The 27,352-nt window shown below is 41.9% G+C and overlaps 2 protein-coding genes across 2 annotated transcripts; both read left to right on the top strand.

Annotated features, from left to right (window-relative positions):
• The first annotated feature begins 360 nt into the window (after nucleotides 1-360).
• LOC128715826 (serine-rich adhesin for platelets) lies at nucleotides 361-18,755 on the top strand. Its single transcript, XM_053810743.1, has 7 exons — nucleotides 361-448; nucleotides 9,257-9,423; nucleotides 14,304-14,448; nucleotides 15,002-15,189; nucleotides 15,268-15,508; nucleotides 15,658-15,746; nucleotides 15,831-18,755. Exons 1-7 carry the CDS (start codon nucleotides 361-363, stop codon nucleotides 18,753-18,755), a joined length of 3,843 nt encoding a protein of 1,280 aa, XP_053666718.1.
• A 4,965-nt stretch (nucleotides 18,756-23,720) lies between these two features.
• Nucleotides 23,721-24,125, top strand: LOC128712426 (putative protein TPRXL). Its single transcript, XM_053807318.1, has one exon. It carries the CDS (start codon nucleotides 23,721-23,723, stop codon nucleotides 24,123-24,125), a length of 405 nt encoding a protein of 134 aa, XP_053663293.1.
• Nucleotides 24,126-27,352: the final 3,227 nt, after the last annotated feature.

The following is a 27,352-nucleotide window of genomic DNA, read 5'->3' as shown; positions in this document are numbered from 1 at the left end:
AGCATACTCTGCTATTCACTGCCCCTGAACAAGCGAGCCTAGAGCATCACTCATGCAAGTTGAAAGCAACGATAAATACTCTGCAATAGCGAACGCTCGCCGGAAGGACGGTGCAACGGTATAAAAACCAAGCTAGAATCCCAACTCTGAAACCTCAATAGAGCCTCCGCGCAACTCCACTCGCACTGGAGCGCTTCTAGGTCGCACAAAGGACAGCAAGATACCCTTCACACACAGCACGAAACCTTGCACCGCGCGCCCCCCCAGTCCAAGGTGACGAAGCGAAGCAAAATCGGTACGGAGCCGGTCGGCGTTTCTCGCTTTCCGCTATTCTACCGCATCTTCCGTGTCATCGGCCACATGGCTAACCCAAAGAAAATTATCCGGGAGATGGTCAGCGGGCAGCGTAACCGCTACACCCAAGATGACTTCAACCTGGATCTTACATGTAAGTAATTGTTTTAGTTTTTTCACATTAAATATTCCAATTCAAACTATTTTAAATATGTGCCACCTGCTAAACATCGGAAGGACACACTTTAAGTAATCTCAAATACAATTGATTGATGCGACCCTTAGACCTTTTGCTGAAGCCGGTAAGACAGTACATAAGAGTTCCGACTTAGTGTCTACTGCAACTAAGTATAAAAAGAGCTTCAACACAATTTCTTAAGCAACTAAGTAATTGCTTCAAACAAAAATACAGGTAGTCTTCGAAATACGCGGTTCTTCTTATATGCGGATTTGGAGATACGCGGTTTTTGGAAATTTGGCGGCTGTGTTAGTTTATAGCACAAAATCTAAGCAAAAAGTTGTAAAACTGGTCTGAAATAGCTTTCTCTGTGATATAAAACATTTGTGTTTAGTTTATTTTAACGTATTCTATCAAAAAGTAGTCTGGTTTGCTGAATAAATTAAGTGCAGATAAGGAAGTCAACTATGCGACTTTGAAGTATAAACGCTTTCACGTACGCGGAAATTTGAGATACGCGGATTATTCCCGGGTTACAGTGGTCCGCCATAGTAGCGTATCTCCAGGACTGTCTGTATCAAAAACCAAATATTTTAAATCTTTTTCCATAAACCATAAATTAGAAGCCATAAATTTAAATAATTTTTCTATAAACCAAGGTTTTTAGAACCTTACAAATGTCGCTCCATCATAACTGTCCGTGCAGAGGTTTCAGAAGTTAGTAGTTAGGGGAATGGAGTGTCAGAATAACATTTTAAGCTTCATTTTCGCACCACCTGCAGAACTACTACAATCTTTCTGTGATCTTACAGATATTCACGAGAATAGCTTTAAGATAATCACCTGAACTGAAGCATTCTTGACCATTGCTTCTTCGCTTCAGCCATCATCAATACTCGCGAAGTGTATTCTGACTCGCTGACAGTAGAAAAAAAACGACTGAATCGTTTAACACAATTGTAAAACCATTTTGTTCCACCATCGGGTTCAATGATCTCAACGTACTGCGCAGCGCCTGATGCTAGAGTGCATTTTGCCAATACAAAAAAGAAGCAACCGCCCACCACACACGCTCTCATGTTTTGCCTGTATGCGCTGATGCTGATGAGACGTGGTGCACGTCCACCATTCCTCATTGACGTTCAGTCATAGCGTGTAACTTTTGGTTTTTTTTCTCCACTCTATCGTTTGACATGCGATTTCAATTATGACAGTTGACAAATTGCATTGCAGCAGTAGCACAGCAGTGCGCTCACGCGAGTAGATCGTACCTCTTCCACAGGTGTGCACGCGCGAGCCCCTTCAAACCGTGAAGAGAAATGAAATCGAAAAAATTAACACACACACACACACACACACACACATTCTATTTGTTTCTGACCGAATATGCTGATTCGGCCTTTACGGTCATAAATGACCTTCACGAAGTTTGTCACACACACGCACACTTAGTACGTGCGCGCGTCACAGGGTGGTTGGGCTATTTTTAGTCGAGGTCATTGGGAGACGGTGGCGATCGAAGTTGACGCCATCGTCGACTGGGACCGGGGACAAGAATGCGCTTTGAGTTAGTTGAAAAGATTTGGAACGATCCCGCCATGGATCAAGTAGATCGTTTGCAAAGCACGAGCGTTTGGTTGCATCCGGTAGAGGGTTGCATGGTGATAAATGTGTCACCACGCAGTGCTTCTTTAAGTGTATTCGAAATTGTGGAATTTGTTTCATAAACCAAACAAAAAAGCAAGAAATCGTTTAACTCTCGTTAGCTCAACGCCAATATCTTAGTCATCTGGAACGCTGTACCAACAATCTTTTTAATTACTTTTGTAATAAACATTCCAGCGGTGAGAATTGAAGTTGTTATTGATGATGTTCCACTACCAATATCTATATGGGATTGAGATGGTCGAATTATCGATAGTTTCTGAAATCTGAAGTCCTTGAAGCTTTGAAGAATTGAAGTTATCTGACCTTTCTTTCAATCATCAAAATATATTTGATACTTTGATGATGTTAATTCCCTTCGAGACAACACGCGGCCCTGCTTTGCCATGTCGTTCTTCAGGAAACTATGGTTTAGCAGTAGCCAGTTTCTTCAGTATCAGTTCCTTCCTAGGCTCTTCGGGTAGCCTTGGTGTTGTGGACCCTTTATTTGCAACGCCATTTCTGCAACCATTCCGCAACCAACCTTCAAGCCATTTCCGATTAGTTCAAGGGATTATAATTTGTTACATCGTTTATTGGAGTTCCATGATGCGTTTCGATTGGTGTCATGCTTAATGAATTCTTTGAGAAGAGTAATTCATATTGTCCTTTAGTGAGGAGTCGACTCTCAATATACTCATGAATCTCTAGTGTTGTGCAAATCAAGCCTATAGCGACGGGCTGAATGACGAGTTGGCAATTTTTTAAGGATTCATGAATCTTTCAAATAGAGATTCAGGATCGTGATTCAATTCATTCAGATTCCTTCAATTCAAACATTCATTCGGGTTCATGAATCTGAATTAGATTAACCCAACAATAATTTCAATTTAGAATTGCTAACAATTAACTCTTAATATATTCATGAATCCACAGAGCTGTGCAGATCATGCCTTCTAGAAGCCTATAGCGGAATGAGGGGCAAGCAAATCTTGACAGATTCATGAATCTTTTAACTAAAGATTCAGGATTGTGATTCGATTCATTCTTTCATCCTTTACAATCCAATAATTCGATTCATTATTTCATATATGTGATTCGAATCATTCTTTCATCCTTCGGTTCAAAAATTCATTCTGATGCATGAATCTGTATCAGATTAACCCAACACCAGTTCCAATGTAGATTTGCCAAATTTTAAAATATAGAATTGAGAAAACGTCGCCTCATTATGTATGTAATTTGAGCTTAAAATGCCAAACAATTACAATACTCTTCTATGAGTATATGAATCAAACTCACAAGTAAGAAGGCTGTTAAAACCAAAATCCTGCCTTTGACCTTCTTTTCAATTGCTTGCGCTGATGTAGATAACCGTCGTTGGCTGGGCGATGACGCAATTAGTTTGATACGGGCGCGTACTTGGGTGTGCAGCCGATTGCTTCTTCTTTTGGTTGTAAAACACGAATCATACACCTCAAATAACCGGCACATACCGCCGCCGAACCTCTCCGCCAGTGCACTGCTGTTGCTGCTTGTTTGTGAATTCCCCCGAGCGAGTGGGGTCAGGCTCGTGATAATCCGATCGGACCTGCACCCCGGACCTTTCCGTATCAAAGTTCTTGTCGCATCAGTTACATGAAGGTTCACGTCCGAGGAGGAGGTAACGCTCAGGCTTATCCTCCACCGGCGTCTTGTCGCACGGTCGACACGCGCGTAAATCAGCGCATAACGGCAACATAAGCAGCTACAACGCACAGAACGCCGATGCAACATATGTCGGGGCTTCGGGCGGAAGAGGCTCGCGTGTTTCCAGCACGGCCACACACACACACACACACACTTGCTGATGACGGGTGGTCGCCTCGAAGTTTGATGATGATTTGGCTGACGACCGTCTGTAGCCTCTTCGGGCAAGGCATTGGGTCGATATGGGGTGTGCAGGCGACACCAACCAGCGTTACTTGCAGCACGCGAAATTTAGCTTATCGCTGGGTAATGTTACACACGCGATAGTGCTGATGCGCTTGCTCACACAATAAATGCTTTGAAATGCGCGCGCGTACACAGACACGCGCTATCAGCAAGCCGGGATCGGGCCGCGAACGGTTTGCTACCGCTTCGGTTCTTAGTAAAGCCAGGCGCTTGCGTCATAAAAGGGGAAGTATAAACAAAAAAACCAGAAACATAACAATTAGGTGAAAATATATATATATTAATAAACCGTTGGCGATCATCGGCTTATGAGCTGGAGAACTTTTGATGATCAGTGGATTTGGTTATCGATGTAATTGAACCTATCCGTTGTGCTGCTTGGCTTGACTGGGATAAATCAAATGATTAATTCTAAATTCGTAAGAAATCCAAATACCTTAAGCTATGCACCAATTACGATTCAGATTCATGAATCTAAATGAATCTCTGAACTGAATGAATGAATTTGAATCTCTATTTGAAAGATTTATGCATTGCTTGTCAGTCATGTTCTTCCCCATTCATTCTATTATTACGAATACTGATTTGAGTAACTCCTCCCTAAAGAGTCTTATGAGTGACTCTTCTCAAAAGATTCATTGGCACTTCAACACTATCATAAGCCAATTGGTTTAAAAGTGGTGTTGATTCATTACAACAGCTTAGCAACCCTTTCGTATGCTTACCGTGGTGGTATTAAATCCATTTTTGTCTCGCTGATTAACCACAAAACATTGCTCCGATTAGGGTTAACCGTGTTTGCAACGATCTCATTTCTTGTTTAATTCGCTCATAATCTTCGGCTATGTTTGATGTACTACTGCAACCACTATAAAGAAGAGCGAGAGTGCCGGACACACTTTGCTGCTGATTACGTATGCAACAATGTTGCAGTTCAATCACAATCTCACAGTGTTGTACGTGCGTGTTGCCGCGTTCTTCGAATGCTTACGGTTTCGCTTCTTCACTTGCTTCGGAATACCGGAAGCACAGCTTTGGTAAGCTGTTGCCGCCGACCCGGTGGCATGAAAACCGATTAATTGGTTACATTAATCACACATTCAGCACCTTACGCAGTGTGGCGCGTCATGCCGTTTTGTGCTTATTATGATCGCTAGGCATTAATTTTAGTGGATTTAGACAGAATAAAGATTTGGGTTATTGCGAATCGTTGTTGAATGTGAATTTGTGAAGGTTCGAATTAATTCACTTATACGTTCTTACCCACTATTAACGTCCCAAAAATGGTTGATGCGCAAAATTGAAATTTATTAATTATTTATGACTCTTATCAACGAATCGGTCAGGTTTACTGGCAAATCCGGAGCTGAAAACGCTCTGCTTAAATCAACTCCAACCACATTAAGGGGCGGCCACAGTCTGTGCGGTGCATTTTACTATGACTTTCAACCCCGTCGCCCCTCGACTCGGGAGCCATTTCCCAATGCCAAAGGAAGAATCGGTCATAGACCTGCGGCCACCTTAGTGTTCGTTAGCTGGCTGGTGGTTACCGTTTTCTCCCCTCCCCCAGCAGGGAAAACTCGATCGTGTGCCGCACGTTGCTTGATCGATCATTATTGTGCTCATAATGTTGTTGCTGCCCTTGAGCGGCCGAGCCGTAAACATACGCGAGCGTGTGTGCGCTCCAAGCATCGTCATGTTCGCATCGTGCTACCGAATGTCGGCCAAATTCTGCCACACACCGTCCATAAACCCATCGAATCACAAAGAGAAGCAGTTTAGAAAAGCCGTAGTAAATGTAATGTTTGGAGAAAAAAATCCTTGTGAAGCTATTCGTTTCGTGTGTGTATTATAGTTTTTTTTTCAAGAAACTGTTTCATATTTGGATTTTTACTGAACTCGAAATAACTCAAAAAGAACACTAGTCTGCATATACAACGATTAGCTTTTTCTCCTCATGTTAAAGAATCATTATTTATTTGAATAAATTGTCTTGAATATTAGACCTTATTAATTGAATTTTGAATGAGAAAGAATTGGGCGGTCCGGTGGTGTATTGATAACGGCTCCAGTCCTCACACGAACGGACTGGACCAAAATCCCATCCCGACCAATCCTCCGTATCAAGGACTGATTTTTCGGCTACGTGGTAAAATTAAGTCTAGTCCAGAAATGGCCAGAAAAGGCAGGCATGACACATTAGCTGCTCGTTACGTCAAGGAGAAAAAAATGAGAAAGAATAATTAAAAGCCTTCAATTGTGTACATCCACTCAAGAGACAAATTGTGGAAAGTGTGTCCCATATTCCCTTCCAAAGGTCTGTTGTCTTCCCAACACTCAATTACACTGTAAACCATTAACTGCGATGTCATTAACGAACGTGCACATTAGAAACGTGGTTTATCAACCTCACCACTGCACAAAACTGCTGGTATTGGGTGCTCCTTGAGTTTGTCATCTTCTTGTCGCTGAGAAGAGTACGATTTTTGGCAGAACGTTGTTTATTTTCCTTGGGACAGTAAGCATTTGACAAGGTGACGAGATCTATGTCTATACTCTTGTACTCAAAAATGAGGAAAAAACGATTAACTGAAGCGTTCTCGCCATCCTTTACCACTGGCAGCGGCACCCAAACCATGTGCGTTTCCAATCAAACCACTGAGAACGTTTGTGGATTAAACAGACACGCGTCGGACGGTACTGTAAAGGGAGATCGCGGGGTGAACCTGATCGTGTTCCGGTCAGGGACACAGACTTGTGACCAGCTGGCAGAGAAAACCGTAGACCCAAACCAACTGATCGGTCTTCGGTTGTTAGTGGGCCTGAACTTATAAACCGGTTCAATGGTGAAGCTCACGATCTACACAGAAACATGGTTTTGAATATCGTAGATCGCACGGTAGGGTAGCATGGACTCGCGGAGGGTGTGGGAATGTCACACAACTCTACGAGGCGCCTATTTCTAATTAGTATTAATTGAGCATGTACTGCTGGCAAGTCAAGCTACGTTGATAGATCATCAAGCATTGACCGCACAGCAGACCCACAAACACACTGCCTTGTTGTACTGTACGGGCAGCTTTGTTTGTTTCTCTTGTTAGGAAAGGAGGACCTGTAGTTAAGTGGTGCCGATACCGATCTACAAACGACCGGAACGGTACACATTCGCATACAGATCCTCCCTCAGTAGCAAGGGCTGTAATATTCAGCTATTATCATAGTACAGGAATCCCAGAAATAGTTGCACAAGCCCTGCGATGTTGTAATGCCACGATAAAGAGCAGAAATTTCACATGTTGTGAACGCTAATCACAGATGAGTAGTTATTATTTACGGAGTTCCGAGTAAAGTCTATCCTCATATTCTGACTATTCGAACTTCAAAGCTTCCACTTCCAATTTTACCATTCGGAAACAACTCTTAATGTATTACACCACTTTTGATCCCACCACGAATTTCTGCGAGTGATTACAATGCTTTGGTGTCGATTAAGCTCACCGGGGTTAGCATATGTTTGAGGTTATGCTGAACTCACCCAAATAAAATAATTTCCTGGTAGCAAACGACATCATACTCTAAGTTAGAAAGCTTAAGCTTTAAGCCTGTATCTGCCGAATAATCTAAGTATCGGGCTGGTATCATTCTGTTCAGATTCGGAAAGGACATTGCATTTTGACATAAAGAATGACACAAGGGATCATTTTTGTGAAACTACAATTTGAGGAAAATCGTTTTAAGTTTAGAATTTTAATTTTAATTCATTTGAAATAATATATAAGTCTGATTATTAAAATAATCCTTTTTCAATTGTTTTCGTTAAAAATAATTTGTTCACATTTTTTGCTTAACTTGGTTTGCCATTAGTATGGCGAGCTGTAAGCGGATAAACCTGGAAACGTCAAAACGCATATAAAAAAATTGGCTTAGAGTATGATTCCGGCCTATATTCGAGAGAGAATAAAAATGGAAATTCCCAAATGTGTTACCCAAAAGGAACTTGTAAATTGTGTTTCTATATTGTAAATTTATTCGCTAACAAGGTACATTAGTGCCGAATGGCAACTGCAAACGAGAATAAAAGGAAAGTCAACAAAAGTGGGGTCCGCCGGCAGTGCAAGCAAGGGAACGATCGGCGTCAAGTGCATCATGGTCGTAAATCAAGTGGCACTCACACAATTGCGCACCTACATCGTGCTTTTAACACGGTTGCGTTCTACTTGAACATTAGCGAACAAAGGTGGCATGAGCCAGTAGACCCCCCCCCCCCCCCTCGGATGAAGTTAACATGATGATGAGGCACACACCCGCTCGCCGGTTCTACCGCCAGCCCGGGCCACCGGTGGTTATTCATTCCCAGGTTTTAAAATTCCAAACCTGAAAACTGCACTCCATAATTCACCTCACCCTCGCCTTTCGTGTGGTTGTGTCTCTCGATGTATTTATGTGCTAATCAGTGGCAATTAGGTATGCAAATTATATCTTCACCGCGTGTTGCTGCCTGTGTTATGCATTTCTGCATGGGAGGAAAAGAATTGGATAGAAATAAAACTGTACCAACCCCCCGGGCAAAAGTAGTCACCCGCAAGCAAAATTCTTGTTGATGCATCGCAGCAGGTTGGCTGTGGTCTAAGCCCGTGATACAATTAAAATGTAATGCAGTAGCGTGCACCTGGATGGTGTTGCTCTTCTTTTTCCGGCTACACTCGGCAGTTCCGAATGGGCGGCAGGAAAGAAAAGTAGCTAACTGCTGCTCGATGGTATGTGATTATTGTTTCATTATCATACATGATCCCGCACATGGGTGGTCTGTGATCGGATGGGCCGTGTTCTACTGTCTACATCAAGAATAGTATCACTACACACAGGCTACACAACATCGTACCGTGCGCAGAATGTACGGATAGCACAGATTTGTCGATTGCTTGCAAAATGCCACAATGTTGAAACTGTAGGGCGTAGAGCTAGCATAAGCATGCTACCACCACCCAGTCCGCCACTCAATTAGTATACAAATTAAATTCGAACAGCGTGTTACACTGTGTTTTTTGTCCGATTTAAATTCCAACACGCCGTTTCGGTTCATGAAGCCTAGACGTGGCAAACGAGCTCTGACTCATTCGTCCAATCATTACCTGCAACATGCATCTTTTCCTTCTATTTTTGAATAGTTAATACTTTAATCATGGCCTTTCATCTTCGTTTCAGACATCATGCCGAATATCATCGCCATGGGCTACCCGGCAGAAAACATGGAGGCCATCTATCGTAATAACCGCGAGGACGTGCTCAAGTTCCTCACGGAGAAGCACGAGAGCAAGTACAAGGTGTATAATCTTTGCTCCGAACGTACCTATGATCCAAAATTGTTTCCGGTAAGTCCTTATTATTGTTTGTTTAATCTTCTTGTTATATAATTTATATATTATATTATTATTATTACATATATATTATACATTGTTTACTGTTCTCATATCCTTCTTTATCTAATGTATTGTTTCTACGGTCGAACCGCACTATTTGGGATATGAATGCCTGCCAACTAGTGAGATCGTACTCGTTGGTTGGGTTGTTTGACATATGCCAAAATCGAGAAATTAACCGAATAAATTCACGATGTTCACCTCTTGTTCATTCTGTTTTGTTCTGTTATGTTCATAAGGAAATCCATCTTTTTCTTAAGGCTGTGACGGACAAGAAAATCATTAAAATCGCATAAAGTCTTCGCAAATATGCTAAAAAATCGTAGATTTTTTTCAAGTAAAATCTTGCGGTCTTTGAGTGTAATTTCATTATTTTTGATTGGTTTTGGCCAAAGTGCCACTGAAGGAACTAAAGAACCTGGCATAGGGGGCGTAGTAGCAGGTTACTAGAATTGAACGTAATAAACAAATCCCTATGTTTTATGGTGAATATTGTTTTTTTTTTTAGAGAAAAACATATTATCCACCATATTTTGTTGAAAAAACGAAATTTGCTTCCAAACAACTTCAACAAGTTCCAATCGTGCGTATGCTGATTAATTGCACCACTATTGGTACACTTTCCCTATAGAATGGAGTCTTTTTTGACAACATCATGATGTTGTTTTGACAGATAGATGGCGAACATCTCAATCCAGTCTAGAAGCCAGATACAAAGATCAGTTGGGAGATGCATTTGAATTGCCAGCAATTTTACTGGACTCCCTAAGTTTTGTTAAATTCGGTCTGTGATATGGTTTTTGGTACTAAAAACAAATGCCTTGAGTCTTAAAAATTTAATGTCCAAGGAAATTACTTCTAAGTTTCTGTCTTTCCTTGGTTCCTACTCTACCTGTAGTTTTATAATAAATTTCAGCGTACAGGAGGAATGAACTTTGATATAAGATTTTGTCGAAAATCAAACGTGCCGAGTGAAGATCGGTGTAAGTTCCGGCGTAAGTTGAAATTTTTCAATCTTATTGTTAAATAATTCATCTTTTTTTGTTAACAATCTTGCCATACGAATCTGGATGGACATTGGACGAGTTTTTTTTTATTCTTGAGCAGTTCAAGATCGTTTGTCCGCTCTAGCATCGTTCTGTAGTGCAGTACATCATTAAACGTTTATTATTAAAAGATCACCCTCAATGCGTACCACCACGAGCGCAGTAGGTCGAAAACCTCCCACGATGGTAGCATCGTATGATGGACACCTTGAGTGCAAACTCGGAACCGACAGTGTAACAAACGGAGGAGACCGTATGTCAACGAATAGCTGTAGAAGAGAGAAAAAAATATAGAAGCGACAGACTCTCGTCTCTGACGTTCACCCTTAAAACGACGATTGATGGAGCTGGTAAATGTGTGAAATGTTGCCAGATGCAATTTAGCTGTTGCGGCTGCATTTTGCTCACTTCCCTCCCCCCCCGCTTGCAAACATCAGCCGCATCAAGAGGCTACCTATAGGTTTCAATCAATTATCGCGATAACGATGATTTAACAATCAAATAATTTGCACATTTCTATGTGGCGAGAGGCAGACGGTTGTAAAAGGCATACATCATCCATTCTATTCCCGCGTCCCCCTTACTTCTCCGCACATAATGCCCTTCTTCCCACTCGTTTCGCGTGTTCCCTTCGATAGCGATCGCTTCATCAGTTGCACATTATTCGCTCGGGTCGCCACCAGTGTCTGGGGCGCGAAAGCAGCTGGGATAGGTGATGCTTATGATGATGGTGTTGATGGCGATCTTTGCTCCGCTCGATCGTTGTCCGTGATTGCCAGCGTAGAGGGGAAGGGTTGTAACAAGTGTGGTTTGCAAGGGCATTGTTCCCTATCGCACGGTTGCAGTTAGAAGTGCATCGTCGAGATTGTGTCTGGGGATCGCGTTGCAGAGTGAGCCCCCGTTACGGCGGTGATTGTTCGCTAAACGGAGCGCTAATCGATGGAAAACGTCGCCGCACATACGGTGTCTCATCGACGCGGTCGTCTGCTTCGTTTATCGGGGCTGTTGCCATGCCACACCAAAGTGGACCGAAAATTTGCCGTAATTCTGCGAATGTGCTTGCCACCACCCGGTTTTAATTGAGGGATTGGATGGTTTTTCCTTATCACACTTTCCGGGAATGTCTCTCCGCACGGCAGCAATATGACGCGCGGTGCGAGGCAACAGGCCGTGCGTGCCCGGTTTTCTTTTTGTTTGCACTGTTGCTAGGCCGTCATCAAAGTGCCGCCGGTTTTTCTTGAGGATCCTGCACGCGTGTGTCTAGGGTTTTGCTATTTTTTTTATGTGCTTTACTGTCTCATCTCTACGGCGACGAATAAAAGAGGGTGAGGACACGAGACTATCCGCTTAGCGACGCGTAGGAGGTTGCAAATCGGAAGATGTGTATCTCTCCTTTCGCCTCCTGAACATCTTAGTAGTTTACCAGACTGTTATCAACACGGCAAGCAATTAGCATTTTATTTTAGAATATCGATCGCTATCGATGTTGTTGTGTTGGAAAAGCATCGTAGGATGCTGACTTGAGCATTGCCAGCTTGTGGCGTAAATTTACGATAAGAAAACCAAGAAATAGACAAAACTGTTTCTAAAACTTATCACTATAATTATTTTGGTGGTTTTTTTAATGTTTGCATATGCAACGGTGTTCGTTTAACCTTTGAAATAGCATGTTTGTCTTATGATTGTTTCAATTGATAAGCTTGCTTTGCAAACGCAGCCTAATCGAATAGGGTGTAGCTTTCCTTAACGTAATATTTCTACAACGCAAACCGTGTTCTTTAACCAAGAGCTCTAGATGAGCCAATGCACAATCAATCTGGGGCTTATTTCCTGGAATAAAGGTAGACAAAACATAGATGTCACTGGATGTTTCTTGGTATTAAATGCTGTGCAATTAATCCTAATCTTACTATTGCGCTGGTACTAATACTTTATTAAATTGATGCTTCCGAAAAATATTTATAGAAATATTGCAACATAAATAGTGAAATAACTGTACGGCTTTACGGATTTTTTGGAATTGAATGTTGAAGAGATTTGAAGTGATGAGTTATGCGTATTTTTTCTGTATTAGCACAGTATTATTGCTGTCCTCCGAGATACATGGTATCGGATTTTTAAAGCTCAAATATTTTATAGCCTTTGCATTAACACAAAATGGATGAAAATGGCTTCAAATAAGACCTCCAAAAATGGCTACAATAATTTTTTAAATATTTGTTAATGTTTTCTATAAAAACATAATTGAACAGCTACTTGTGAGAATTCTTATAATCATTTTAGAATTCTTTCCAAATGCTACTTTCCGAAACTTATCCAATAATGAAAATAAATTATTGAGTATTTGTTTATGTCTGAAGATCACTTCCGATCACGAATTTGATGCGAATTCTTGTATGCTAAAGGATCCGCCAGTTTTCATATTTTTTTTTAATAACAAGTTCTTTGTTTTGATATTAATAAAACATCCATTTATTCGGTAGGTTGTGAATCGTTGATATATTCACAGTAATCAACGTTAAATCATTTGCTACCCCAGAGAAACCCGCGCACACTAATCAAATCATTCCATCGCGAGCCAACCGCCAATGGCGCTGCTGCCTCCTGCATCCTAGAATCAACGTGTCAACTTCCATACGCAAACACACGCGAGAGCGCCCGGTACTGCACTGAGTTAAAATGCAGCGCGCTTGACGCGATTATGCAAGCGACCACAATGTGCTTAAACATGCAAATTTGCTCGATCTCTTTTGCAGCGTGATTGCAGGTGGAGCTAGAAGAGCAACAAGAACAAAAATAAAACCAGTAATACTGCTGCAACCCCCGCGAACAAACAGCGGCAGACAGTTTATCTTTCGCACCGTGAAGCGTGCACCATCTTCTGACATCGTCGAAATGTTCGTTTTGCCAGGCCGGTTGCCTCGTTTTCTTCCCGCTTCTAAGCACTTAAAATGATCGAAGTTGGCGAAGAGTCCTATTCATGTGTGCGCACACTGGGTTGGATTGATGCAATAAAACACGATGCATATACATTCCCTCAGTTTTCTTGCTCGCCTTTGCAAACCCCTCGTATGTTTGGTATCTCGTAAGCGAGTGACTCGAAGGGGGGTAACAGTTGATTGCTCTCTTGCTGCTGCTACTGCCGTCGCCGTTTCGTTGATGTGATTATAACATGATGTTCTTCCAATCTGCCACTGTCGTCCGGTCGTTTTCCGCCACTGTCATCCATGTGCTTAATATAAACTGTGCGGGGGAGTGGTAATATTGCAACTCCTCGGGACTCGCAGCTGATTGTCAGGCCTCGCAGGGGTGTGTTTGGTTGCGTTGAAGGTTAAACTGCTTTGCTCTAGTGCGCCCGTCAGTACCATGACTGTGTAGGAAATGCAATGATATATCGGTTGTATAGAAGAAAATTGTGCATTTAGACATCATTGTTACAATAGTTTATATGTAAAGAACAGATTCTAGAAACAATCATGTTCATTACGTTCTGTGGCTAAGTACAGCATTCTGTTATTTAAAAGGATTTACTCACAGCTAGCATTTTGATGCTGAAGCATAAACCAAAATTAATTTAACACAATAAATATTCTAGAGAGCGACTACACCCGGGATATTGTGACCTTTCATTGTTTGGAGAAGTAAATGTGTTAAAACGAATGTGAATTTTATCTTAGATTAGGTTACTTTTAGTTATAAACAATACGGTTCTTGTTGAATAAAAAAAAATGAATATTCTTTAAAATTAATTACCTCTTATACTAATATTTCTCTTTCGTTTTTCAGTACCACGCCGAATATCCATTCAAAGATCACAACCCACCAGACATTGAGCTCATCGACAAGTTCTGCAAAGATGTGTATACTTTCCTGAATGCTGATAGATCTCACGTTGTGGCTATCCACTGCAAGGCTGGCAAAGGTCGTACGGGTAAGAACATCATTATTTTATCACATTTACTACATTATTATACATAAAACTTGCAAGAACTCATCAAACCCCTATCCGTTGGCAGTTATACAGTTATCTGGTTTCCATTTATCTTTCTTGTAACGACTAAAATACATTTCATGAAAGGTAACACATGTGGACGTTCCCAGCACACAGTGTGTAGAAAATCGATAAGCTGGCACTTTGAATGAATCGGTTTTGTTCGCACGCCATCGCGGATCGTGATCGTGCAGTGTCACGTTTGTACCACACCTTCCTAGTAAAGTTGCCAATTAACGATAGATGGGCATCGATTGTTTCAATTCCATACTGAGTTGTGCATTATTGTTTGATACACGCGCCGCACTGGTTATATTTTCTTTAGACTAATGTACGATGCATTGACCTTAAGAATAATTAGCGGCGACGAAATAGAGCACGTATGCTGTGAATGCAAATAATGCTATGGATGGTTACGTGTATTCTTTATCGAATTAGTTATTATATTCATTATTTGACACTAATCGAAACAATTTGTTTCTTTTCCGCGCAGGAACGATGATCTGTTGCTACATGCTTTACGACAACACCTTTCAGACGGCCAACGAGGCACTGACGTACTACGCAGAGAAACGCACAAAGGACAAAAAGGGAGTCACCATTCCTTCTCAACGCCGATACGTGGAGTATTACGAACACTTGCTGCGCAACAATCTAACCTACCGGAAGGTTTCGCTATATGTAAGTTTTTTTTATGCGAAAAATTAAAACTTTCTTTTAGGTTTCGTTTGTTAAACTTGGCTTTGTAACGCTTTAAAGGTTCTCGAACTGCGCATCTTTCCTGTTGATGTGCCTGTGAAAGTTGGATCTATACAGCAGAAGGATATGAAGGAACCGCTGCCACTGGTGAAATTCCGCCGCACGGAGGAGTACATATCGGTGGAGCTTGACTGCTGTATGCCGCTAGCCGGCGATGTGAAGGTTGAGTTCCGTGGTAACAAACTCGACAAAGGATGGCACTTTTGGTTCAATACGTTTTTCGTTGAGCTCGCTGGTATATGTGAGTATAAGATGCTATAAGTATAAGTATAAGATCCTGACACGAACTTGTTGGAAATAGGGCATGATGTATAGGAAAGATCGTAAATCTGCATGCGATATTTGTTAAAACGCTTTTTTTTTGTTATTTTACCTTTCACTATTTACTAGATGATTCACAGGGTCGATTAGTTTTGGCTTTGGACAAAAAAGAGATTGACGACGCGCATAAAGGTAACGCCAAAAAGTGCCCGGAACAGGTACGTAATGATCCATTAGAATAAATGACTGCCAAAAGGGGCAAACGTACTTATTCGAATTTTCAATGATGATATGCTTTCCAGGTGCAAGTTTTTCTGAATCCGCGAGGAAAGAGTTCCGATAACTTAGACGCTAGGCCGCTACCGCAGCCCTTGGTTGATGGAAATCAAAAGAACGCTGCACAAAACAACCATCACGTGCTACATTACCAACAACAGTCGGTAACGCAGGATCAGCAACAGGTGCAACAAAGGCATTATATTGCCTTAAGGGATCCGCCAAATCGGAGTCAATCGCTGATACCTAGCTCCAACTACGATCCCCAGCTGCATCATCGATCCGTCAATAACAATCGCGCTTCACTGGGTAGCAACCAGCAGAATAGCGGCATTTATTGTAACATCGGGATTAACATTCCGGATGTGGAAAGGCAGACACAACAGCAACAGCTTCAGCAACAACAACTGCTTCAGCAGCAGCAGCAGCAGCAGCAACTGCTCCAGCAGCAGCAGCAGCAACAAGCGCAACAACAACAGCGTCAGCTGAACCATTCCGGAGGCTCTTCCGAGGGTACCGATGAAGATTGGGAATCCGGTGAGTGTCAAACAGTAGTATCGGAAACCATGTGCAAATCAAGAACAACAGCTACTACATCAGCAACAACCGCGAATACAACAACAGCTACGATTACCTCGATCACTACAACTACAACAATCCCCAGTACAACAACACCCATTACCAAATCCAACCAAACCAGTAGTAGTAGCCCCGCTGATCAATCTCCTCCAATACCACCCGCGCGACCAACAGCAACGATGGTAGCAATGGCTACAGCAGTAACGGTACCCAGCAGCAAAACTTGTATTTCCCTTCCTTCCTCTTCCGTTCGTCGTTGCATCAGCGACAACGAAAACTACCTCCTCACACGTAGTAGTTGTGGCCTCATCAGTAAAAGTAGTAAAAGTAGTTATGATCGGCTCGGCGAGCACGAGTCCTGTAGTAGCGATAGTACCATTACCACCACCAACCAAACTCTTAACCAAATTAGCCGGATCTGTCAGATCCCGAACCACCAACGTCTGCATGCTGCAATCGACGATAATACGCCATTCCGATCCGGATCGGTTGCCGATTCCTCGTCGTTAGCAGTTATGTTGTATGATGCTAGTGCGCTACAATTCGGATACTCCAGTGTTGGAAACGACGCTGATCGTTTGTTGCGAGAATCGCGTACTTTGCTGCCATTGGCGGAAACGCAGGAAACAATATCGAGAATGTCTGGGTACGTTAATATTGGTTCTGTCGATCGGTCCGTCTCCGTGGGCGAACGCAGTGAAGTGGTAAACGATCGATCGATAGAGGATCTCACGGACAATGGTACTAGTGGAGGTGGTAGCAGCAAAAGCAAACTAGCGTCTTCATCTCCGTTTCGACGGTTCGGTATGGTCATGAGACGTAAGAAGAAACGTTCGTTAAAACTCAAGCACGCCTCCGGGAGCAATAGTGGCATCGGTGGGAACACACTGTACGGGTCTTGTGCCAGCAATCTTTCTGGCATTTCGGTGGGTAACGGTTCGGCAAAGGGCATGGGATTGGGTTCGACCGCTGCCAATGATGGCAGTGGAGGAAGTAGCAGCAAAAGAACGAAGCTAAAATTTCGTTGGCTTCGCAATATGCGTAGCGATCCGAACTTAAAAGAGACACTTGTGAAGAGCGTTCAACTTCGTACGACCACCATTGGAACTGGTTGCATACTTGAGGTAGCGAAAGGTAGTACCACCACCTCTAACGTCGCTATCCCGAAAAGTCCAATGTCAACTTCTAAGATGCCAATATCGGATATTGCGAGCAGTGGAGGTGCTAAACTAGCAAGTGATATTGTTGGCGACATGAAAGAGATCGCTTGTTGTAATCTTCCCACCGACTATTACTCATTTCTCTGTGATAATCAGTTGAGCTATGAATCGCCCGGCAAAAGTCCGGGCCATATGATGCGATTAGAGTTGGCACTCGCTCGTCGCCCGTCCACCATCGAAGAAGTTCTCCAGCAACCGGGTCCACCGACGCCACCACCACTTCCTCCGCCACCGTCACCCGGATCCCCAGCAGCGATTACCGTGTCCGACACGGACTGCAGCGTAGTGAAACCGAGAGCATCAAACGTCAAGGTTGGCTTCAACGTCAGTCCAGCACCGGCATCACCGGTGGATACTGTACATGGTTCGATTGAGGGTTCATTCGAGATCATTGAGAAAAGTGACGCACTGATGGAACCGACGGAGAAACTGTCGTCTGCAGAACGTGCTAGCGATGGTGGTACTACTGCTGGTGGTCCGTTGCTATCCGGTGGCGGAGGACATAGTTTCTGCAACAAATTATTACAACACATTGTTACCTCGGTTAGCGGTGGGGTGCGTAAGGGAGTAGATCCAACGCTTTCAATCGAAGGTAAAAAACAAGATGTTGAAGGCTCTGTCGAACGTTCCACTGCTGCCGCTACCACCGTTGCCCCTAACAGCATTCGTCGTTCAATGTCATCTTGCTCTGCCCTGACCGAGGTACAAACTATGTCATCGCCAGTACTAGAAGCTGGCACAAGTCCCGTCCTTTCACGCAGTAACCGTTGCGCACCGTTCTCGTTTCGCGAGCTGAGGTCAGAGCTGCGTGCAGCCATGAAGATACCGTTGCCAAAGCATCGAACCCAACCGGCATCGTCCTCTTCGTCCTCGTCGTCAAACATCGCTGGCGTTACCAGTGGCGGTGATAGTTCGACTGTTATTCGTTCGATCGAACGAACCTTGAGCGCTCCTGTGGCTGTACAAACACTCGATTCGGATGCTGGAAATAATAGGATCGCTAGTTTCACGACTTTCGCTGGCAATACCACCTCCACTAGCGTCAATGTATCTTCCGCTAACGGATCATTACCAACACTCAATCGTTCGCAGTCCGATCGCCAACTTGGTGATGATCATCGCTCTGGTCATCGGTCGGGTTTGGGACACTGATGTGTGTTGTCGATACCTCCCACTTTGTTTTTTCCCCCAATAGATTTCCCGTTTAACACATCCTTTACCATATTTACTTCAAACATACACGCAAACACTCACACACATACACACACAAGTATACATGGAAGCGACAAAACAAACTTACGCAAATGAGACATTTAATCGGTGGGTATCCAATTTGGAACAAATGTCCATCGGATGATACTTTCATTAGAGAAGCAATTGTTTTAGATGCATATGGAAAGTGAATAGAACTAATCTGTTAATTATTTCCCAGTTGACGATCGAGGCGTCGCCAACATAAACAATTTATTATTTCGGTAGAGAAGCGTAATCGAAACTTCTAATATCAATACATTTCAATTGGCAAGCGTTGCTGTGATTTAAAGATTGCTTGATATGGGGGAACTAGCAAAGGAAGAAAATCATAAAACGATAGTTAAACAAAAAACAAACAAATAGATCGAGTGGATAGTATTTATCATTCGAGTAGCGATGTAAAGCGAATACTTAAGCGAAGGTTAAAGGCATATAAGTGTTGTATTAGTTACGTTTTGTTTCTGTTTCTTAATTTTAGATTCGGTCAGTGTATAGATGTAATAGAATTAGTGAAGTATCAAACATTGTTCTTTTTTAAGGTAAATTGTTGACGATGTGCAAGAAACGAATCAATATAGATAGAGTTCTAAACCATTGGACGAAGAGAAAATGATAGCCAGATAACGTAGATTGCGTATGTGTTAGACAGTGTAGTGAATAATAAATAGCAGCTGAATATTTTTTAAACATCGCACAACCAGATCTGTAGCGTAATCGTTACGAGAAATTATAGCTGTACCGTGAGAATATACTTGGCAGTAGCGCCCCTCTATAGAACACGTTTATGAAAGGATCTATTTGGTTGATGCTATCGTGCTATCGTCCAAACAATCATTGAGCTGTGGACGTCCAGTTCTGTCCGGTTTAGCTTTTCTGTTTAGATTAATATGTTTTCTGTTATCTTATAGTCTAACGTGAATCTTTAGAACGTTTCTGCTCCCCTCAATTGATTCTAAAATATTACGATCGATGGATTAAAGTGAATGCAATCCTTCAAACGTTACCAATAGTGTGCCCGGTGTCAATTTAATTTCCAGCACTGTAAACATTCCAAGTGTGTGAGAAGGAATCGGAAAGGCAGACGCGATCTTGCAGTTTTGTTTGTTTTTTTTTTAATGAAATGCCCGAATGTCCCTCTCAATATGATCATTTAAAATCCACCTCAAATGCAACTTTGAATTTCAATTTAAACCGTCTTAGTTTATGCAAACATGCCTTTGCCTTTACGTTTTCGTTCTCAATTGTTCCTATTTGTAGCGAATTGGGGAAAGATTTGAGAAATTTGGCGTTCCCCATAACTTTGATGCACGTTGCACTTACTGCAAGTACTGCCCATAAACTGTACAATTCACTGCAGCTATAAACCATTAAGCTAAACCATCAAACCATTAAAAATCATTAGCATACGGCTATGCAGGCATACCGGCATACAGATGTACAATTTCATTCACTTTCCACTGCCTCATGTTCAGGATGCAGCCAGCTCTAACAACAGCATATTGGTTAGGGGAAACGGTTTTTGTGTCTATTTGTATATTCTCACGATTGCGGCCCGGAATTCTTAAAACAAAACTAATTGTGTAACATTTGCTATGCGAGCTCAGGAGGTGCTAATATACCTTACATATTTATTCTTTTACTTATGCACCACTCAACGATATTATTGTAAATGTATCTCACGTTTATTGGAGTGGTGCCAAGCACTTTGACTAACAGCTAATATAAGACACAACAAAAACACTACACACACAAACACACTGACGCGACGTACATGTACCTAAATAGTAAAATATCATCAAACACTCATCCTTTCCAAAACACAAACAAAGCTAATCATAAAACATCCCAGATTCATTTTATCATCATGCACTACATCGCTCCTACTAAAGATTGCGCAGCACGTTATAATAGAACAACATATTTGTAAAAAAAGGGAAATTGGGAAACTATATAGAGAACCATTCGAAATTACCCCACTTAAATGAAACACTAGAAAACTTTCATATTATTTACTATATGTGCACGCTTGTTGTGGTACGGCGTGATAATGTTACTACGCCGCACATTGGATAACGTTCTAAATTGTGTCCGTGTGCTTTTAAGGATCGTGTGAATGTTTGTCTGATTGTTGGATTTTATGATAAAAAGTAAATGTTTGGTGGATGGAAATGTTGGTGGAAGAATTTATCAGGCAGAAAATTGGTACCAATTGATATCCATGGCATGATAATAGTAAAAATTAATTTCTGTTGGTGTGAGCCCCTACTGTAGAAATCTAAATTGCAAAATTCGAGAACAAAACTTTATCAATAGATATTTAAAAGTTCCTCAATATATTCGATGTGTCATTGTGCGTTGGGTATTTGGAAAAATTATAAAACTACAGAATTCGAACGGTCATTAACCATTAATCAAGACGGTGTACTGGAGGTGCAGGTCGTAACACAAACGCTTACCATTGCTGCTCACATGGTTAAGACAGAGAATTTGCATGGTGAGCGCTGCAATCCTATCCTATCAAAGATTCCCATTTCCTTTCCACACTGTTATTTGTTTAATGTAAAAGGCCTTTTCAGGAGAAAAGCATCAAGCGAATGCCGTGCGAAAGGAAAGCGATCCACAGAAGCGGCATTTTCTATCAATCTAATTGGCGATTATTGGAAAAGCGGCAAATGTTACCGTCTCCCGAACCAGTATATACTTTCAATTTACCAATGCCCTACCACTACCGCTACCACTCCCTCCCTCCAGGTAAAGGCGCATGGAGGCGAAGTTCCTGGTTTGGTCAAATCAACAAAATGTTCAGGAAGATGACGTTCAGTGTCCGGACCTCGTCCTCCGCCATTTCTACCGGCAGGTCGGAAATGGTAGCCGGCACCTCGTGCGGGACGGAACGATACAGCGCCGGGCGACGAAACGATCAGCGCCGTCCATCGCGGTCGCTGGCCGGGTTTGTCTCTCCCAATATGGATCTACCCCTGCGCAAACGCCAACCCAGCGCGGTTGCATCGAATTCGTCCTCCGTCTCATGCATCGTTCCATCGTCGAGCGTCGCCTCGGCATCATCGTCGGGATCCACGTTCGGGGAACAGCGTCTGATGGCGGAAACTTCTTCGTTGGACGAGGAGAAAGCGAAACTGCTGTCGGGTGTCGGTGACGCGTACGGTGAAACCGGCACCGATACGGACGATAGCGGTCTGCCGACACGACCACCGTCACACAACGAACACGATCAGTACGACATTTTTTCGTCACCGTTCGACGAGCGGCTGATCGCGGAAAAATCATCTTCCGAGAAGATGTTACAGAAGAATGAGCTTGATGAGGGGTTTCAGTTTGGGTTCCGGCGCGGTACGTCGAACGATCGCATGCCTTCCTGTCCCCCGGATAGTGGCCGTGGAAGCACTGAGAAGACATCGGATGGTGGTCGCGACAGTAGTAGAGCGAACTAAAAACAACAACACGATGGCTTAAAACGTTAGACATATAGTAGAGTGAGCAAAGTGTGCGAAAGCATCGAATGTGTATAGTAATTAGTGTCGAATGATACTATTGTACGATCGTAGAGGAGAGCAGAGATGCATTAGTAGATACGAAAGAGCGGGACCTGTTTCTATCGGATCAATCTCGCCTTGGCGTTATGCCTACGTATGTTAGGCGGATTTAAAGAAAAAAGTTTCCCAGTACGATAGGTTTACGAACCTGAAATTAAGATTTGACCAAGTGTGCACTCTAACCTGCCTCGTTAGCATCGTAACTAGAAAATAGAACATAATCCGGCGGCACCATTGCCACATCGTGTGCAAAGCCCGCATTCTAATAAACCTTCGATTGAGTCGAAGTATCGCAGCATGGATGGAGTGTTCCATTTTATTTGTTTGCGTAATCATGCACCAGGCTTCATCCTTATTGCGATTTCTCGAACAAAAAAAAGCTAATGAAAGTCATGGAAGAGACACAAACATATTAGACAGAACCAGTTGATTACGACGTATCAATGCATTATTACTTAGTCTGTCCTGTTTTCGCTGCATATGTTCAATTGGTACCATAACTCAACAAAGTTGAATTTAAAGTTAGATTCATATATTAGATATCACTGACATATGTATTGGGCAATGTCGTGATTTTTACGTGACGTGCCTTTCAGTAGTAATTAGTAGACAATAAGTTGAAAAAGATGTTTTGTTACGGTTATCATTTTACTTAACTGTTACGCTGTTCAACGTGCACAATGAATAACATTTGGAGAATCAAATGTTTCGTGATATGCAATATAAACTGCAATATAATCTTCATTTTAAGTGCAAATATGTCGAAATCCATCAGCAACAACGAACATTTTGCTGACCGTGCGTGTTGTTGATGATATACGTTATAATTATTACACTTGCACAGAGTATAGATAGTTGACTAATTAATATAACTTTTATCCCTTTTTTTCCTATCCTTACACATAGATCCTTCCGTTCCTTTGCTTTCCCCAAATTGTTGTACTGTTGAATGTCTAATGTTGCTCACACCCTACTTATACTTACTGCGTAGAATAGTATTTGAATATGTACTAACGACTGTGTTATCTTTTTTTTTACATGCTGCCTGTATATTTTACAAAATTTTCTCTCTGGATGATGGGTTTGATAATGATTCTTCGGATATTGGTGTCCTATACATCGCTGCAACGCTACGACCATGTTTTTCCCTAACACGCGTTGTCTCTAACCGCCATTTACTAACATCACAACCATCGCCAATGTTGCTACTATTAATAATATTTTGCATGCGTACCGTATCGTCGTTTAACCATTGTTACCCGTGTGTTTAACTGGACGCGTGTTACGACCTCACAAAATAAATCGATATATGATCATCGCTCATATAGCAGAGTCTCCGGAAAGTCTCATACGATATCGTCTACTGTCCGAGCCGGAAATTGTAAATCTCTTGTCTGCAAACCAGTCCGGCAGTGTTGAAGGACAACAGCCACCAAACCACGACCAGTCACAACGGGGACAATGTCCTTCACCGCGACCATCATCAACATCTAACCGTTGCTCGGGAAATTCGTACGATGCAGGCAGCAGTTCCCCATCGGATGGTTCACCAACTGGGATCGAGAACAATGGTACCAGCTCTGGTTGCGGAACATCATCCTCCAGCTCATCCGGCACGGCTCAATCGCCACCGGTAAAAGGCACGAGTGTGGAAGATGCGCTGACCCGTACGAATCAAACACCCGCGACACAGTCCAACATGGTTGAGGTGTAGGGACAAGACAGGTGCACCGGGTGTAACAAAGGTTCGCAAATTAGATGTATTGTGTTTCGTTTCCGGTTGTATTGCAGGGTTGCGATATTTACAATCGAACATCAGTTACTGTTTTCTTTGGAAAAGTTCGAAATCATAAAAATGCAATGGAGCACACTTGCAAATGATAAATTCTTAGTTTCTTAAACAGAATAACATTCTCCTAACTGGATGCATGTGAGAGGAAAAAAACCATCAGCATGTTTAAAAAATAATGAATTCTTGATTCCAACTTTCTCTACTTCGTGCCACTTGGCTTGGTCGATTTTAATCGTGAAATTTTTTGTTAGAAATTCTTCGTAAATGGCGCCCTGTGTACTGAAGATTTACTATTTTTCTAACAATAGCCAGAAACCTTAACTGTTCCAAATGTTCGATTGTTTAGATAGAAACTCCGTAATACTCCGTGTATTTTCGTGTACTCCCAAGCGTGAGAAGATGGATACACTATGTGATGGAGCATAAAATTGTAAAGCCGTCCAAAGAGAAGAATAGCGCTGAGTGTGGTAATGCCCTGCACGTACAGTGTCGTAATACGGGCGTTCGACCTGGGTGTACGTATTTCCAATTCGGTCACTGCAGAATTGTTTGAAAGGAGGACCGTCTATTAGACCAACAACCCCGTTGAAACTTGCAAACGATGTTTAGCGCCAAATAACACTGGGAACAACAAGGTAGAACTAATCCAACTAACAAACAATAAATACGTAAATTAACGCTGCGGTGGTGTGGTGATTGCCCAAAAACAAAACGAAAGTATCCTTGAAATAGCGTTGTTTTTGCTGTTGCATACTTCCTGCTACTTTCCTTGTTTTATTCCCAACTCTTATCGTGCCGTCCGTTTACACCTTGCTACCTTGTCGTTTATGTCGTCTTTTTTGTTTTTTGTTCTGTTTCGTAATCTGTTTGTTTGTATGGTTGGTTGTTTGATTTTGATTTGTTTTTCTTTGTGTTTTTATTGTTCATTCTTTCTTTACTCTTACCTTCACGAACACAAGTAAAACTTCTGTACAGCTGTACACGCACACCAACACTCACACACACACACTGGCACGCACGAAAGCGTGATCTTTTATGTTACCGAATTGTAAAAACCAATTCCTTTACATTTCCTATTTTCCAGGTGAATCGACGCATCTTTGAAAGTGCACGGGCACATTTCCTTACTCACACATTTCCCTACTCCACCCACACACACACACAATTGTTGCACCACCAAGCGTGTAGAAATCAGCTACTTATTGCTCTGGCCGTCTTTAGAGAGTTATCACTTATCACCCAACCGACACGGTATTTTGCACGAAACAGCAGCAAACCCCGAGTAGTAGTAGTAGTACATCTACCAAGGAATTTATAGAAATATTGTCCCACCATTTTGGGGATTCTTGTTTTTGAAGCCAAACCCTCATAAACTGGAGCGTTTAGTAGGTTTTTTTTCGTGTTGCTTGATGCACAATAAATGACCGCACACGCATAATGTTCCCCGAGTTGGTTTGTTGCAACATGATAGGGTTTTGAGCTGCAGGTGGAGTTAAACATTAGCACAGCTTCTTTAGCACAGCACACCTTGGTCCGAAAGGTCGATTGGCATGGTGACGATAAATGATTACCCCGAAGAAGAAAAGCAAGAGAGAGAGAGAGAGAGAGAGAGAGAAATGTTGTAAAAAATACATGTATTAGCTAAGCGGCACCGAACAAATGTATAATGTGTATAGAATTGTATGTAAATGTGTGTATAGTTTAGCTGCAAACCAGTACAGTTTGGAGTCGAGAGGCAACGGTGATATGGTAAACAAAACAAGCAAAACCTGTGTGCGCGTCCTGGGGAAGAATTGAATTTTGCACCAAGACGCGCGTTACATTCAATAAGCCAGATACGTTCGGTATCAGCATCCAAAATGGTCGGGTTCGTTGATTTAGTTTGTTTGTTTTTGCTTCGTTGGCAAATATTCAGAGAAAAGCATTAAAAAAATTAACTTCCATAATTTGCAATTTCCATACAGTGCGTAACATAACGTTAAGACACCTTGTTCTTTTGAAAATAACAAAAAAAGTAGAAGATATAGGTCAAAATTATGTTCTGCAAAGTAGTACAGAATAATAAAATATTTCATTCCATGCTGGTCGCATATTTTTACGCACCCTAAAGACAAAAATTTGGAAAAAAAACTGTACTATGTCCCAACATTCAAGAATATGATTATGTCTCTTGACGCATTTGAAGCGAGCTGCATCGAAAAATTAGCACTTTATCCGTTTTAAGCAAATAAAACATCTTGTATACATTGTCAGTTTTGCATCAGTGATGGTAATGCATATTTTGAAAGCTTATCTTTACAGCATTGCATGAAATCAAAATCGAAATCAATTGATGCTGTTAAACAATACTAGAATTGAATTGACAGAAACTCAAGAATCAAACTGTTATAAAAATGGTTAGATATGTTTGATTTAAAATGATTCTAAAATGAGCATACGATCAATGTATTATTTCCGCGAAAAAATATGTAAAAGTGTGCGTAAAAATATGTGCCCCACGTAGATAGATAGATTTTCTTTTTCTTTTTGTACAACTTGGCAGAACATAATTTTGTCTATATTTACAACTTTTTTGTTTGTTTGTTTGCTCGAAAAAATAAAATGCCTTTAAGTTATGTTACGGGTTGCAGTGGTAAACCAAAAAGATTTGTTCCTTTCATGTTGGACCGACATTGCTGATGCAGGCTCTCTTTCAATAAAAGAGTGGTACACTCTCTCCAACAGCACCCGCTGCTGTTGTGTGGCACTTTGACGGGAACAGCATTAGTACAACCGAATACCGAACCCCGGATACGATGATAGATGCCATCTGGAGGCTGTAGGAAGTGTTTTTATAAGTGTCGAACAGTAGTAATGTAGTGTAATGAAAACAAAAAAGCAAACAAAAAACACAAACACAGACAACTTTACAAGCCAAGGCCATATTGTTTAAGGACAGAAAGCGATTAAGGAACATTGTAAGGATTCAAATAGCTGACAGTCAAACGGGTGTTGTATTGCACCTGGTTGGTTTATGTTCGCTAGTACAGTTTATGTATATAATTATAACAAAGCTACGTATATAGCAGTGCGAGCAAAAGGCGACTTAAGAGTTTAGAACCTATAGACACATCCACACACATAAAAACACACAAAATTATAAGGCTGTG

Source organism: Anopheles marshallii, chromosome 3 (assembly GCF_943734725.1).
Source record: "Anopheles marshallii chromosome 3, idAnoMarsDA_429_01, whole genome shotgun sequence".
Classification (NCBI taxonomy): Eukaryota; Metazoa; Arthropoda; class Insecta; order Diptera; family Culicidae; genus Anopheles; species Anopheles marshallii.
The sequence above is the reverse complement of the archived record's forward strand: the minus strand, read 5'-3'. Positions and strand labels throughout refer to the sequence as shown.